The following is a 17,709-nucleotide window of genomic DNA, read 5'->3' on the forward strand; positions in this document are numbered from 1 at the left end:
AGACTTGCAAGTCTTGCAGAGAAGTCAGTCTTTATAGCAGACTTCAGAGAGCAGGCTTCTATTGGCCAAGCATGGGTAAAGATGCAGATCAAGTCCAAACCTAGTGTGGGACCTGCCAGCTTGCGGCAGACAGGAAGGAAAGTTACGCTGTATTTATCAACGAGGATTGGAGTAGCCCTTTCATGCAGTACCTAACAGAAGGCGTCCTGCCACAAAGGCACAGTGAAAGATACAAGCTTAAGAGGTTGGCAATGCGTTACTTCTTGCATAACATGGTCCTTTTCAAAAAGGGATATGATGGAGACCCTTTAAGGTGCTTGGGCCCTGAAGAGGCAAAAGAAATGATAAAAGAAGTACATTCAGGAGAATGTGGTGAACATCAGGGGAAGAAAAAGCTTTACAGATGTCTGCTACAGATGGACTACTACTGACCAACCATGAAGAAAGATGCGGCAAAATTTGTAAAAAAGTGTCACAGTTGTCAAGTACAAGCCAACTTGATTCATACCCATCCACAGGGCTTGCACAACATGGTCACCCCATGGCCCTTCCACACTTGGGGGCTAGATTTGGTAGGGTCAGTCAACCCACCATCATGTGGATACATATGGATATTAATGGCTACAGAGTATTTTACTAAGTGGATAGAAGCAGTGCCACTCCGTAAGGCCACAGGGGGAGCAGTGGCAAACTTCATCAAAGAAAATATAATTGTAAGGTTTGGGGTGCCCTACAGGATCATCAGTGACAACAGCACACCATTTGTCAACAGTGATGTAAGGAGAATGCTAGAGTTCTACCAAGTCAAGCACCATAGGTCATCACCTTATTACCCTCAAAGGAATGGGCAGGCAAAGGCAACAAACAAAACTCTTATAAAGATCATCAGCAAAATGAGCCAAGAGTATACGGGAGGATGGGCGATGCACCTACCGAATACTCTCTGGGCTTACAAAAAATCACCAAAGTCAGCCACAAGCTTTTCACCCTTTTCCTTAGTCTACAGAACTGAAGTAGTGAGTACGGTAGAAATAATGACACCGTCCTTGAGGGTCATGCAGATGCGAGAAAAAGAAAAAAAAGGGAGAAGTCTTCGCGGCAAAAAGGTTCGAGGACCTAGAAGAGCTTGATGAAAAGAGAGAAGAAGCCCAGGAACGCAACCGAAGATACAGGCAAAAAATAACTGAAGCCTACGGCAGGATGACCAAGGAAAGAGTGTTTGCGGAAGGACAACTAGTGTTAAAGGTGGCAGACTATGTCAGGCGAGGCCTGGCCGGACCATCCAAGTTTGCACCAAAGTGGGAGAGACCCCTTGTGATAAGGGAAACGCATCAAAGTGGGTATTATCGTTTAACTCAAATGGATGGTAGAGACTTCATGGATCCCCTCAATGAAAAATGACTGAAACGTTATTTTGCTTAAAGAAGAAAGTTATGTGGTTGTTCCTTTCTTTTGTTTTTTTTTTTTATGTTTCCTTCACTTTTTCTTTTATTCCTCCAAGTGACTATGTCACAGAAGAAAAGGTTGTAACGTGCTTTCATGAGTATGCAATGAAAAAGTACAAAGTATTAGCATCATGTCATAGCAATAGTAAAAAAAAAAAAAGGTAGCAAAGTGTAGCATCATTACAAACCCAAACTATGGCAAACATATGCCAAATAACTACTGTAGGAAAGATATAAGTGTTCTGTGTGACATAACAAAAACAGAAAAGTAGAAAAAAGGAAAGGGAACCGCGCCATCATCAATGGAGTCCGGAAATGAGACTCTGATCTCCAAAACGACTAGGCCCACTAACGCCGGAAAGAAGGTACTCACGACGACCCTCCAAATCCACCACTTCTTTTTTCAAAAGCTCGATACGAGCATCTATGGCATCAACGGTTGGCTGAACTCTCCTCATAAAAAGGGCTCGGGCAACCTCACGAAGATGATCAAGAACAAACTCCACGACAAAACCCACACTGATAAATTCTTAAATCACAGCCCTCCACTACAGGATTCTCTCGGCAGAAACAGAGTCAATGAAGTTATGCTCAATATCGTTCAGCACACACCCTAACATCTTTAAGAAATGCTCCCTAGCAGAACAGCCAAGACGAAATTCCTGCATAAAGTTGCCATGACTGCTGTAGATCATCACTAAGTGAGAAACGCAATCCTCAGGGATTCGGAAGCCAAAAAAGTTTACGTAAGGAGGACCGGAAGCCCAGAAGTCTACCGGACCAAGGTCGTTAACTTGCGGCTAGTCAAAGCGGGCAAAGAAGGTCGCAGCATCATCCGGGACGGTAGCAAAACTACTACCCACCTAAAACTGAGAAGGGATAGTAGGAAGTGGACCTATATAATAAAAAAAATAAAATAAATAAAAATAAATAAATAAATAAAACGCAAAGTAAAGTGAGAAGCCATGACACGGGAAGAGAAGACTTACAAAAAAGAGGATGAAATAAAAGGAAAAGGAAACTTGCCAAAGCTACTAGGAATGGGGGCTGCGGGTGCAGCAGAAACAAGTACTATAGGCACAGTAGAAGCAGGAGTAGTAGGTACGGCTGAAAAGGGTGCTGAAGGTGTGGTAGGAATAGGCGCTACAGGTGTGGCAGGAGCAGTCATTCCCACGCCTGCTGCAATTCTTGGCCCCTCAGAAGTCTCTACAAGCAAGGAGATAGGTATGCAAATGAAACGCAAATACAAAAAAATAAAAAATAAAAAATAAAAAAATAAAAATAAAAAACACAAAAAAAGAAGGGGAGGAAAGATACATACCCATGAAGTCAGGCTAGGGCGAAGCACTCTCCTCTTCATCGGAATCAGAAATCCTTTTCTTCAGGACGGGCGTATCATCGGGATTCTCGAGAATGTCATCGGATCCCCTTGAGGATAAGTCCATATTAGGACCACGGGTAGCGGAGCCGGGAATGGAGGAAGGAGTAACAACAAGGGAGGCACCACCCTTTGCAGCCTAGGAGATAGCTGCAAAAGGGTCACTAGTCGAAATAACAAGCGGCAGAACGGAAGGAGCGATTTTGCTTTGAACGGCGGTAGGAGGAATGGCCCCCTCTGGAGGAGTGGGTCTCTCGGCAAACAAAGGTGTAGTCTCACCAACCCCTTCGACATGAGTACCCTCTCTAGGTATCGACTCGGCAGAAGGGGTGGGAGTTTTAGCAAGAGCCTTATGTGCAGCAGTAGATGGAGCGGGCGTTGCGAATACTGCATCGCCCCCATCAAAAAAACCTTCCATGGGTACACCCATGGAGGCGGAAATCTCCTCGGCAGTAGGGCAATATATGGATAGAGGTTCAAGCTCTTCCTAAAAAAATAATAATAATAATTAAGCAAAAAACAAAAGACATGTGGCAGAGGGAGCGCGTGCGAAAAAGAAAAACAAAAAAAAAAAAAAAAGTGAAGAAAAGGGACTTACCTCAGATTCAGGCTCATCAAGCAAAATAAGGCGGGTAACTGACAAGTCTTCCTTATGCTTGGACTAAAAGAAAAGAGGCAGAGGAAATTAGCAAGTTAGCCGCAAGAAAATTAAGAAGTTTCGTCAAAGAAAAAAAAAAGGGGGAGAGATAACTTACCCTCTGTTCAGTAGCAGATATGGAGTGAGGACTAGTCTTTCTTTTGCTACCACGAGTTCTGCTAGCCAAAAGAGCACTTGTAGGAGGTAGTGGGGTGGCAGGCTTGGTTTTGCCGGCAAACTTAAGTTTGGTAGGAGCTTTCTTGCTCGGTACAGAGATGTTTGTTACTTTAACTTTTTTCTCTCAATCGGGAGGATAATCACCAGCATGCCAATACCATCCTTTCTTCTCTGCGTCCCACTCAAAGATGGCTGACCGGCTTTGTTTTCTAGCATACGCCAAAACAGACTTAGAAGGAAGAAGCAAGCGAGGGTTAACTGAGACAACCATACCTAGCCCATCAGGAGGAATAAGGGAGAAGCCACGGCTACCCACTAGCTCATCCACAAATGTAGTCATCACTACGTGCCAATAACCGTGCATGGGAGGAGTACAGAGACCCTCCCTTAGTGAATCGAGGACTGTAATGGCGTTGAAATGCTGCCTCCAAAACTCAAAGGCAGCGTGCCGCAAGAAAGGACGGACTGAAGAAGGAGATTCCATTAGGAAAGAAATGTCATTGGGGATATCTTGATCCAACCCAAACTGCCTTCTCACCCGGTTGGCAGGATAGTGAACAAACCTAATGCCTTTATCGGCTTGGTAAGGCATTCATCCAGCATTAGTAGCAGCAAGATAGGTGATCCCTGTTTCATCAAAACTAACCAATGGGGTAGTGGTCCCAATGATGTCAACAAACGAACCTATGGCAGAATCCATACAAGTGTAATCTACACCCAAGTTTCTATAGGCACTCCAAGAAAAATCGACGCCCTCATCAAAAGATTCAACCACAGAATAGTCAATCGGCTTCAAACCAGACCAACGAAAAGCAAGCGGAAAATCGAACTCAAACCTACCACAAAAGTCAGTAATCACTCTCGGACATGTCTGGTACTTCTTTCTGGCAAACCGAGCAGATCTACACTTTGTCAGGTACTAAGCACAACGCTCAAACAACAACTGCTGAAGTATGATACAGTGAACAGAAGAGGTAACAATGTGGCAGGACCCAGCCTGACTCTCATCACTACAAAGAATGTCTAATTGAACATACAGATGTTCCAGGAACAAAGGGGCCAGCGGCAGCTTACCTTAGCAGATATTTTAATAGCCAAATGAAAGTACAAAGGCTTTATGACGTAGTGGGGGTGGGACCCAAAAACAAATTTGCAAAGCCAAAATGCAATAAAAGCCGCATGATGAGCAGCAACAGAAAACTTAGAGGAAGAACTCACCCAGTATGACAACTTGGCATTTCCGGCCATCCTTTTCCTCAATTCAGCCTCAGTGGCCTCTTCCTCCGAAGAAAATTCTAGGGTGGCAGGATCGGCATTGCCAAGAATGGGCAGGAGCAACTGATTAGCCACATCTTCAAGGGTCACAGTGAGTTCACCGCACGAGAAAAAGAAGGTGTGGGTGGTGGTACACCACCGTCGGACCAAATGACGGAGGTTATAGAGGTCCCGGAAGTTCGACAGGCAGTGAGATGAGACTATAGCCTTCAAGACGTCGGCTCGTTGCAACAAACCCATAAAGCCCATATCGGAAAGCTCACTATCAACCCATTCCCCCCAACCCGAGGCTGTGCCGGACCCAAATTCGAAATGAAGGGGTATGGGAAGCGAGGTACCTTGGCGAATGGCTAGATCGGGGATCGAAGATGCTAAAGTAGCCCAAGAGACGTCGGGGTTTCGCCGGACAAGAGCAATCCATACACGACCCGGCGGCGGCGGCGCATAATCACCAAGAACTTTTGGAAAGTGAGGATGGACTTCATACCACGGGTCAATTAAAGGAGGGCATTCACTATTGGGGTTGCACTGCGTCTCTTTAGCGGACCGTTCCAAATCAGAATGCTCCATCTCCTCGCCTACATCAGGAACGGCGGGAGAATCGGAAGCAATTGCCTTCCCTTTGCGACAGGAAGAGCCTTGGCTTTTCACCGGCGACATGGTGAGAAGACTCAGTCAGAGAAGATGGATATGGGTGTTTGAAAAGAAAAAAGAAGAGTAAGAGACGAAGGGTGTATGTTCTAGGAAAAGAAAGAATTTGTATTTAAAGTGTAGAAGGATTCCTCCTTAAATACCCAGGTCATTAATAACAGCACGAAAGAAGGTGACAGGTCAGCCATCAGAATAGGATGAAATTAATGAAGCGGTGGCTCTGTTTCGAAAATAACTGCCAAACTGGGAAATTCAAAAAGGCAACCCTGTTCGCGGTAGAAAGGAAACTATAATATATATATATATATATATATATATATAAGAAGGGGTCCACAGCTTAAAAAAGACCTGGGAAAAAGAGAAGAAGAAAAAAAGATGAGAGAATGGCAGAAACGCCTTTTCATTCACATATGAATCGCAGAAATGTTTCATATGTTCAGGGAGCTAAATGTTGAAGGCCATTTGTGAGAGCCCAAGCAGACAAAAAGAAAGCCCAATAATAAGGGCAACAAGGAATTGATAAAATAGATAGCAAAAAAACCATTAGGCACAAGCGGTAGGAATAATGGATCATAGGCCCAACAAATAAACAAATGAGTCTTGAAAAGGCAAGTGGGCTCAAAGAAACCCGGAAAGAAAGAAATGGCATCCCATGGGCAGTGTATGAGGTAGAAAAACGAGAAAGGGCCACCGTAGGCTCAAGGCAATACAAACTAAGAAAGTAAGGGGTTTATGGTAGGCTCATAAACCCCAAGGATGAGAATAAGGTTATTGGGCCAGGGAAGCCCAATGAAGTTAATAAAAAGCCCATGGCAGTGTGGAATTAGCAAATAGGCCGAGGAAGCCCAAAAAAAGTAAACGAGCCGTGGATGCCCAAAGGAAAGTCCAAAGGGACATAGGAGCCCATAAGTAAAAGCAAAACAGTGGCCATGACAAGCTACTGAGAGAAGGAATAAACGGCTGGCCCAAAAGAGGCCCAGCAAGATTAAGTTATTACGGTAGGAATAAGAGTACAACATTGCAAGAAATAAAGAAAACCGAAAGTGGGCCAAAGAAATGTAAGGCCCATCATCAGACAAAGTCCAGCTCTTGAATGGAGCGAGAAACCAAAGAAAAGCCCACATAAGAGGTCAGAAAACACGGACGGAGAGTCTCCAGATCACGACAAACGCATGAGCAGTAGGCAGACTTTTGGACATATCTAAAGGAAAAGCACGCGCAAAGCCCAAGCACCACCAGCTTGTACCCAGCCAATATAGGACATGGTGGGACCATGGGTCAGGGGTAAGAGGCAAAGGAGGTATGGTTTGGTGGTGGGGAGAGGGGAAAAGACCTATTTTGCAGCTCCTGCCCAAGCCCTTTTGGGAGGTACGTCCTGCTGGGATGACAGACCGCCCAAAAGAGGCAAGGTTGAGGGGGGAACCGTTAGGTGCATGTCTTGAGGGAAAGAGAGAGAAAGCATTTATGCCGTGGCAGGAAAGAGTGCTACGGTGGACTGAGGAATGAAACAAACCAGCCTCTGTCTGGCAAGGGTGAGTGTCACACAGAATTAGTGGTCGGCAAGTACGTCCAGACCAGACAAAAACGGTTAAGGGGTAAAGTGGTAAAAAATTGGCCACGACAGGCACTATAAAAGGACTCTTGCCGTGCCCTGAATTCAGGATCGAAAAACATAGGGTATTCACGGAGTAAAAGAAAACAAGAGAAAGAAAAGAAAAAGATAAGAGAGAAAACAGAGGAAAGAAGAGAGGAAATTGAGGAAAAAAGAGAGATAATACAATGGGCATGCACCAATAAGTCGATTTCCCTCTCTCCCCTTTCAAATCCTACTCTCTTTTAAAACGTAATAAGGATTCCTTTTGGGCAATAACCATTCAGGTCCGACTCCCTCAAAACCATTAATCCCCACGGCAGGATCTTTTCCTGGGAGATTATTTGCATTAAGAGGAGGCGTTCTCCCCTCTTTGGTTTTGCTTCGGCAGACCAAACTTAAAACTTAATTCTATGCCCGTTCTTGATTAGTTCATATTATTTTCTTTCTCCTTTACTTTCTCTATAAATGACATTATCACGATTATAATCATCTGAAACAGTTCATATATTACTTGGCCATTATTATTAAATAGTCAGAGTACTCTGTTTTCCTATTATTATTATATCTGTCTGCCGTAACTCATCTGAAACAGTTCTGCTTGCTGTAAGCCTACTCTTGGCAGACAAGGCATAGTTTGTGCACAAACCGGCCCAAGTTAAGTTACAATTGGACCGGCCCCAACTCCCTTACTCAGAAACATTCGGACCCATTACCGTAGGAGGCAGCCCAACCCAACGCACAAAATGCAAAAAAAAACCCCTACAGATATTTACAAGGGGGAGAGGATTCAAACCTTAAATTTTTTTTCATTAAAAATATCAACCATTTGAGCTATAAGACTTTTTGGCAACAATTTTACTTTTTATTTACTTTAAACCCTTAAAACACTATGTCACGTAAGGATTTAAGGTCTTACAATATTTCAATGTCATATTTTAATATAAAAATTTTATTAAATTTAAATTTTATTTTATATTTAAACCCTCTATTAAAATCTAGGTACATATTTTCTTTATATAGTAGAATACAAAGTTCTATATACAGACATAATTATATAAATGCATAATCCTAGAATTTTTTAGTTCAATATACAAATACAATCATAATAAATACCTATTAATAATTATAAAATTATATATATATATATATATATATATATATTAAAAATAATAAGAGAGGATTATAAATATTAAGACAAAACTTAAGTATAATACTTGGATGTTATAAGGTCACAATTTGGCTCCCAAGCCCAAATGATGGATGAACTTAGGCCCAAAGATCCTAATACAATAAATTTGTAGAGAGTAAATTGAAAAACTAGACTTTAATGAGTCAGTCAACAATTAAAGTAGATCTAGATGACAAAAAAATAAAAATAGACTGGTTTAAACTAAAAGAAATCGTCCTCGACACAATCCGAGGAGATCAATTCTTATATATTTCTTCTCAAGTTTGATTACAAGTTCAATTCTTGATTGCTATAGTGTTTCTCTCTCAATTTCTCAATCTCCTCTCTTTAGGGTGTTCTTTCTGTTTTATACTCTCTTCCTTCTTTCCTCTTTACCCTCCACGTGTAGAGTAGATTGCTGGTATTGACTCTTATTTCATCAGCACCTTCCTGAAGTTTCTGATAGTAACTGTAAGACTAAAAATTACTGTTCAGGTATCACCTCCACATTAATGCGGCTAGTTGGTTAGGTACAGAGCATTAAAAGCGATGGTAGCAACTTTCTCTTTAGATATTTTAGGACTTCCCTCTATTCTGTACTTCTGTTATGCTTATCCATATCAATAGAATCTCCTGGAATGCTGCCCTAGATGGTAGACCACTCCCTTAGATCTCGACTCTGATTAGTCGAGGAGGCATTCATCCTCAGACCGTTCTTATGGACCCTTATAATCAAAATTAACCTACTCACTTACTAGCACAAACTCCTCTTATAATGTTCACTATTCCTCGAACTACTTCATATCCTCGAATTGAGCCCTAGGCCTAACATCCCTATAGATGTTATTCTTTAAATTCCCCTCTTTAAATTTTAAAAGAGGAGCTTAAGAAACACCTAAATACTATACCTAAATTTTGCCCATTATATCATATTAAGTTTTTTCATGCACCACATGGGTTACTAACTATATATAAAAATGAAAGGCGCATGACTTATGATTGACCTCATAAATTTTTGTCACATTAACTAAGACCTCACAATTTTTCATTTCATTTATTTCATGTATCTAATTGAGTTTAAATTATATAAAGATTCCTTATAAAACCTCATATATCTACATCATTTGTTAGAATTTTATCAAACATAATCTTAGGGTCTGCTTGGGATCCGCTTATTTTGCTGAAATTGAAAACTTTTTGCTGAAAGTACTATAAATAAAGGTAAAAGTTAATTAAAATAGTATAATGAAACCCATGAATAGTACCAAAAAAATGTAATGGAATCCATGAATAGTAGCAAAAATAAGCTAAATAGTAAAATAAGTTGACAAAAATAATCTTGCCAAACAGATACTTAATAAATACCTATTAATAATTATCATAATTTTAAAATTACATATTTAGAATATCATATATTGAACTCTCCTGTGTATTGCACAGGTTACTAACTAGTGTTAAATTTCTAATGCTTGTATTACACAAAATGAGTTTACAAATCTATATTGACCTACTCTATGCTGAAAAAGAAAATTCTAATGCAAAGGTATGGATAACCAAAATGGACCTCAAGCACTGAACCCAGTGAGTCAGTGACAACTATGTCATAAATGTCTTTAAAAAGAACAACCAAAATCTTGGCATAGCTGCATCATTCTGGAATTGACAGCTTGAAGGCAAGAGGAAGGTCAAAACGATCAGCAGAGAACATGCAGGTACAAAACCAGCAAACATAATCAGCTACAAAATCTTTGGTAAAGATACAAGAAAGCATAGGGAAAAAAGTCTCAAGAATGATGGGTGAACCTGGGAAGAATAAGCCCAAAAGAAACACTCGCAAAGTTCAAGCTTCTTTCCTAGTTATCCTGTAATTGACAAAGAAAAACATATACAAAGGTCATACTCATGTAAAGAAACTACAGGGAAAAATCCGAAATTTTAATACTGCAGTATACATTAAATTGTGCTACAATAAATTACAGTTAAATTGCTAATTACGTGTAAATGTTTGTTTTTATGAAAATAAAGATTCAACGTAGTTGGACATACTTTGGGTTCATTTACAAGAAACCAAAGGAATATTAGAGGTAACAAATACTAGGGTCTGCGTTAGTAATGACTAGCAAGCAAGTATATTACATCCTAAATAAAATACGCAGCTGGAGTTCACTAAAACCTTTTTTTGGACTAATAGATGTGTCATAGCCACCAAATAAAAATGTAGACAACAAAAATTATACAAACATTTCATATCACGGTAGTAAAGGTTACATAAATTTCAATATAATTTGAACAAGTAGGTTTAAATATGCTCAATTTGGTGAAGTCAGAACTGACTTTAAAACCAAAAAACCTGCATCCAATCTAAACCTGATTTGAACCAAGATGTGAAATTTTACAGATTTTTGAATGACAATCTCACCTGAAGCAATAAATTCCCAACGCAGTTGTGATTTCATGAACGACAGATGTTGCGAAGTGCAAATACAGTACCACTGAGTTCAGTAAAAGAGGATGTCAGGCACAGGAGAAAGATCACAAAATCACAGTATTACATCTCTAATCAATAGTAAAAGCTAGACCAATATTTTGCCAAGTAGACACTGCAGCAGCAAATGCCTAAATATGCCCCCACACCCCCCCCCCCCAACCAAAAAAAAAAAAAAAAACTAAGCTCAACAAGGAGGCCTATTTCAAAAAAAAAAAAAAAAAAGAGAGAGAGAGAGAGAGAAAAAAAAAAAAACAAAAAGGTGAGAGTCACCATACCTGAGAATGCACAGTAAAGAAGAAGGACCAACCTCTCATCAACTAAAGGAACTCTGCCACAAAAGATCAAAAGAGGTTCATGAGTGAAATAGAACCAGAAGCATTGAGAATAGAATGGTAAGTCCATTTTTAGCACACAAAAATCAAATTACAACATACCCATCATTCAGTCTGGCTGTGAGTGCATTTGCAATGGCAAAAGGTAGATACAGTAGTGACTGCACAAAATAATAAAGATTGTGAATTACTTTCTTTTTTTTCTTTTTCTTTTTTTGGGGGGGTGGAGGGTGGGGGTGGGGGCGGGGTTGAGTGGTGGTAGTAATTCACAATGGAGTTTAGACACACATCACCCACCATCCCATACCTAAGAAGGGAAATAGCAACAGCATGACATGAGACACAGCAACAGCAATTCTTAAAAAATTAGGACACAACTTGAAGGGAAACAACAATTAATTAATTATTTATATTTTATATACTTTTGGGCATATATTACGTTTATTATAGGTTTTAAAATATATAACAACCATTAAAATGCTAACAAATGATACGACTAACTAAACCTTAAACAATAGTCTTAATAATAAATGATAAATCACATAACTATATAAGTTTATAGCCACTAAACAGCAAATGTATACAATAAACATCTAACTAATAACCAAGAATTTTACCTATCAAAAAAATAATAACCACCAAAAATTTAAATTTTTATAAACATTAAAAAAAGAAAAGTGTTCAAAACCCATTGCCATTGCAATACAACACTAGATTTTTTTTTTTTTTTTAAAGAGCAGCTGACTGTTGTGGCAAAGCTTATAGAAATCAGATCGATGTGCCAGATGCATTGCCAATCTGATAGTGAGGATTATTGAAGAGGTGCAAACGGGCTGTTTGGTTGCGGGGCTGATCATGAGAAAGCATATCGATGGCCAATGGTGCAGCGCATAGTGAGAGAGAGAAATTTGTTTCAAAGTCATGTAGTCTATGACTCTATAAATCTACTGTCATTATTGTGCCAAGAAAGCAAATCAATGACTTTTTTCTTTTTCTTTTTTTAAATTCTTTTAGGTTCAGCCGTGTCGTGATTGTGTCCCCTCCGTGAACTAAACAAAAAATAATAATAACTTTTTGGGCTGGTTGCCCCACAGACATGCATGCAGCAATATTTGAGGTGTGCCTATGTACATGCAGCCCTTTTTGCTGTGTCCGTGCTTCCTAACCCCATACTCATGGGAGATGCCCAATGCCACTGGCATATAACTCAGTGGCTATATAAATTGCAACATCATTAACTAGTTCAAAAGAAACTTCAAATAACATGACAGAAACTGACAAGCCCTTTTAATTTCTCAAATTTCTAGTTTCCAGCAGTTCACACTGGACAAAGTAGCCACACTTCTTCTTTTTTTTATTACCGAGGAACCTTTCTACATAAGAGACCTTTGGACTCACCTTTAGCTAATAAAACTTATGGGAACTAACCCCTCTCACTAGAACCAATTGTCAGGTATCCAGGGGCATTCTAAGAAGCCACACTTATCTCATGTCAAGTTCTCAAGCAATAAAGCTGACTGATAGAATAACAATTACGCAAATTTAATAACCAGTAGAGCTGTACAAATTTCCTTGTTTTGATTTTCCATAAAAATGGGACCTTATGTGTAAACACTGAAATGTAAAGGTAATCCCAACTTAGCTTTGAATCAAATATCTAGCAAACAAGCAAACTATTTTGATAAGCATCATGTTATTAAGAGGGAATTACTCCAGTACACAGAATAATACAGCTCTAGCAAACTAGGTAAACCATAGACCAAGAAAATCAGGTTTTCACTTAATGGGCTAGCAAACAAGCAAACATTATGGTGAAGCCCTTTTTTTTCTTTTTTTTCTTTTTTTTTGGTGTGGCTAATAAGGGTATCCAGAGCTCTTTAAACACTACTATTCCCACAGTGTATATAGTCCCCCTATCACACACACCACATAATTACAAGGATAAGTCTATTAAGGTGGCCCCAAATTGCTAGGTAGAGGTTTCAAACATGATCTCATGGATCTCATGAGACCTTAGAAACTGGTAGGCCAACCCTTTGGAGTTGGTGAAGCTGTCAATAAAATCAATTAGAAATTAATCTATTAATTACTACCTGAACGCACAGGTATTCTCACTTAAGTATTCAAACATATCACCAAAATCACTTGCAGTCCCATTCTGTCCATAGTACTCCCCTGAGATCTTGTTGTTTGTTTCGTTTACCCAAAGCCCCCTCCAACACCCCCACCCAAAAAAAAAAAAAAATTCACTATAACCGAATTTCATGAAGACCTTTTTGCTTTCAATGCATTGAATGACCAGTCAAATAAATTATTTTTCATTTTTTAATAAATATGGTGCAATGCCAAGTTCCTTCCATCATAAGTGAAAGTTTTAGATCACGGGTTTAAGTACAAAAATCAACCTCTTCAATAAAAATCTAAAGTTTCCTACCAATCACCTCTCCTAAACATAAAAGTGAGAGTTTTGTGCACTGTGTATGACATTTTATTATTATTATTATTATTAGGCGTAAATGCACTTTTAGTCCCTACATTTTATTTTTACCACTTTTAGTCCCTAAACCAATTAACACCTGACATTTAGGTTTTTTCCGTCACTCAACTAATGGCAAAAGCTGACGTGGCTGAAGGTGGAATAAAAAAATAATATAATCACACACATTAATTAATTAAATTAAAAACAAAAATTAAAATAAATAAAAAAATTAATTTATCAATTTAAAAAAAACACATAAATTTAGATATGAGTTCATCTTCAACAATAACACAATGAACACAAATCCAGATTTAAATATAACAACACACACCCAAATTTTCTAGCATTTTCTTGCCATTTCTTGTCAACCAAACACAAAAACACACACAAACCGTGGCAACCAATGGACTCAAGGTAGTGAAGAACTCCATCCTTGAACTTAGATTGGTTTTAAGGAAAATTAAGATACTCTAATACATTTTCTTGGCAACCAAACAAATTTTTCAGTTTCACCCAAAAAAAAAAATTCCAGATCTGACAACCAACCAAATTTTTGATGTCAATCCTAAGATCTAAACATTTTTCACAAACCCATTAAATCCCCTTATACACAAACCCAACAAATTCTCTATCACAAACCCAAAAACTTCCTTTCACAAACCCATATTATCCCTTTTCAAATTTATCAAAAATCCAAAACAAATACAGCAAACTCAACCCAAATAAAGAGAGAGAGATGAGAAAGTGAGGAGGGAAAGGGGTTTCCGATCTAACTGGAAACCCATGCGATGGCGCCAGCGCCGGCGACCTACCACCTCACCACACTCCTCAATCTCACCCTCACACTCACGCCCACTCTCACCACCAACACTAGTAAATGATTCTCGGCGATAACAGTGTCGGGGACGAGGACCATGAAGTCGAAGTTGAAGTCAAGGAAAGCCGAGATGTGGGTCCAAGACGAGAGCTGAGACGTGGGTTCAAGCCAAAGTCAAACAAGCACTTGTGGGAGTAGATCTCGTTGGAGATGAGGGAAGTGGAGGAACTTGCTCAAAGAGTTCAAGAAAGCTAAGCACCAAGATAGAGGGAGAAAGAGGAAAAAGAGGAAGAAAGAAAGAAGACTAAAGAAGGAAAGGAAGGCAGAGAAACTGAGTGAAAGATCTAGGGAAGAAGAAGAAAAAGAAATTAGGCACAAACATAACAGATCTAAGTTCCACCATTTTTTTGTTTTTAATTATGTTTTTTATAATTTTTAAAATTGACAAATTTATTTTTTAAGGTTAGCTGCTGATGTGGAAGCTGATGTAGATGCTGATGTAGCATTTTTTAATATTATTTTAATGGAAAGTCAGCATTTACTATGCCAACAGTGCACTCCGTTTGCCACGTTAGCTTTTGTAGTTAGTTGAGTGACGGAAATGACCTAAATATCAGGTGTTAATTGGTTTAGGGACTAAAAATGGTAAAAATAAAATGTAGGAACCAAAATGGAAAAAGTGCAAAATGTAGGGACTAAAAGTGCATTTACACCTTATTATTATTATTATTATTTAATAACCCTTCCAATTTTCCATGTACTCTTTTTCAAGTGACCAGACTCAATTGCTTTTAATTGTTTTCATTTTAGGCTTACTCTCAAATTTTGAGTGGTTCTCAAACCAGTTATGGTGGAAAGAAACAGATAGGCAAGATATACAAACAACACAGCCAAAAAAATAAGCCATAACGATAACCAAATTCTAAATTACCAACTAAATTCAAAGTCGTTTGGTATGAGATAGCAACATACCATGCACATATTGGTTTTCAAGCCCTTTGGTTCATCGCACAAGTGAGCGAGGATCATCCTTCCCTGCCAAAACAGATGTAATTCAAAAAATAAGAAATCTTATCCAGCAAAAAGTAGCTATAAAGAAGGATAAAGCAAACACTAGGCAGACATTAGAACAATGTTAGAAAATAAATGAATATGTTTGTGTGAATTATTTATTTATACTATTTTTTTTTTACAAGACATCGCATGCTGGGACTTCTAGAGGAAAATCTACAAGACAGCCCAAAACACAAGCCAGAGAAACATCTTACTAGGTTAACAACCATGATCTTTGTTAAAGGTATTAAGTTTATGTTGATGTAAAGCTGGGAAGCATAGACACGAAAAAATGCCTACCGTGTCCGTGTCATATGGGTAGTCGGGTACGGGAAAAGGAATACTCCTGGGACACAGCTGCACGTGTGTCCCAGCCGTTTTTAAAAAAAATATTTGGATACGGCAGGGACATGGCTCAGATACGTTTGGGATACAGGAGGGATATAGTCGGGACACGGGCTAGCAAAAAATGAGAAGAAAAAAAAAAAATCATGCCTGAAACTGTTCGTTTTGAAGGCAGAACCGCATAACTTAAAAACAAAACCTAAAATCTCTCTCTAGATCCCTCTCCTGTGCTTTCGTCATGGGGCTTCAATGCCGTTGCCTTTACTTTAGCTGTTGGACTTTTCTCACTCTCTGTCCAACGGCTAAAGTGGCAGAAGAATAGAAGCCCCACGACGAAAGCAAAGGCAACAGCAGTGAAGCCCCACTGCGACGGCCGACAGTAGTCACGGTACTTTTCTCATTTCCATTGCTCTCTCTACCCCTCTTTCTAATTTTATTGCTCAATCCAATCTCTCTCTCTGGCTCACTCTCTCTTTCTGTCGCTCTCTCTTTGGCTAATTTAGTTGATGCTTGATCACAATTGGAAAAAAAAAAAAAAAAAAAAAAAAAAGTTGGAAGGTTGGTTACTGTATTTCACTTTATTGTCTACTATTACTCATAAATTGATAAGTGTTTACTATTATATGAAAAAAAAAATGCTTAACAATATATAGAAATTTTTTTTTTTTTTGATAAGTAATAAGATATATTGATAAAAAGGGGACACCCTAGTGCACAGGGAGTGAACAAGGGAAAAGAAATCAAATACAAAAATTGCAAGAGTCTAGGAAATCAATAAAAGAGGGGAAAGATTTATCTTGCAAAGCAAACAGCCAATCCCTTAAAGTTCTAAAAAAGAGAAGCTTGAGGTCTGGAATAGATTTCTCAGTATCTTCAAAACATCTACCATTCCTCTCCCTCCAAAGACACCACAATAAGCAATGAGGAATGATGGACCAAATATAACCATTTCGATGACGACCAAAGCTGCCTTGCCAACACCATAACAGCCCCAGAACAGTGTGCGACATAACCTAAGAAACTCCAAAAAGGCCCAAAACCATAGACCATAGATCCGAAGCAAAAGGACAATGAAGAAATAGATGGTCAACCGATTCACCATTTCTCTTACACATGTAGCACCAATCCAAAATCCATACCTTCCTTTTACGTAAATTATCAATCGTCAAGCATTTCCCTAAAGCAGCAGTCCAAACAAAGAAAGCTACTCTAGAGGGAATCTTCTGCTTCCAAATACTTTTCCAAGGAAACCCAAAGAAAGCGGTGCCAGCTAAAATTCTATAATAATCACTAACCAAGAAACCCTTAACTTTGCTAGGAATCCAACACATTTTATCCTCACCTCGCCCCCTTATATGCGAACCATAAATAGTTACCATGAAGTCGGACATAGCCTCTAGATCCCGAGCATGCACACTCCTAATGAATCTCACATCCCAAAAGAGGACACCATTAGTGGACCTCATAAGCTCAGCCACTATTTGTGTCCTACTTTTTTAAAAATTTCTGTGTTGTCGTACCGTATCCATACCCGTACCTGTATTTGTGCATGTGCTTCCTAGATGTAAATACCTAAGAGGCTTGGTTATGTTGTAAGCCCATGTACGGTTAACCCTAGCTTCTAGTCTCTATATATACCTTTTTAAGCGTTCACGGTAATAATTGACTTGATTATACAGAAAAGATATAGCCACTAGGACTTTATCTTGTGGACATAGGCCGTTAGGCTAAACCATGTAATTCCTTGTGTTCTTCTCTCTTTCTTACTTCCGCTTCTCTATATTATTTTATTCTTGTCTTGAACATGGTATTAGAGCCATTTTCCTGTGGCTGATTGCTTTTCCTCTTTCACAATTTCTATCATCTTGTT

General features: G+C 39.1%; 1 protein-coding gene across 3 annotated transcripts in view; it reads right to left on the reverse strand.

Moving 5' to 3' along the window:
- Window positions 1–9,774: 9,774 nt before the first annotated feature.
- Window positions 9,775–17,709, reverse strand: part of LOC115981946 (choline/ethanolaminephosphotransferase 1) — a 33,958-nt gene continuing 26,023 nt past the window's right edge. For 2 of the 3 annotated variants that reach the window (XM_031104392.1, XM_031104390.1), the window contains exons 15-20: window positions 15,414–15,476; window positions 11,248–11,306; window positions 11,089–11,141; window positions 10,745–10,817; window positions 10,129–10,187; window positions 9,775–9,978 (exon numbers count right to left, since the gene is read on the reverse strand). In XM_031104392.1, coding sequence (XP_030960252.1) covers window positions 10,166–10,187; window positions 10,745–10,817; window positions 11,089–11,141; window positions 11,248–11,306; window positions 15,414–15,476 — 270 coding nt within the window. In that variant the 3' untranslated portion in view covers window positions 9,775–9,978; window positions 10,129–10,165. Of the gene's footprint in view, window positions 9,992–10,128; window positions 10,188–10,744; window positions 10,818–11,088; window positions 11,142–11,247; window positions 11,307–15,413; window positions 15,477–17,709 lie in introns of all 3 variants that reach the window. The other variant, XM_031104393.1, reaches the window with a different exon arrangement.

Source organism: Quercus lobata, chromosome 3 (genome assembly GCF_001633185.2).
Source record: "Quercus lobata isolate SW786 chromosome 3, ValleyOak3.0 Primary Assembly, whole genome shotgun sequence".
Taxonomy (NCBI): Eukaryota; Viridiplantae; Streptophyta; class Magnoliopsida; order Fagales; family Fagaceae; genus Quercus; species Quercus lobata.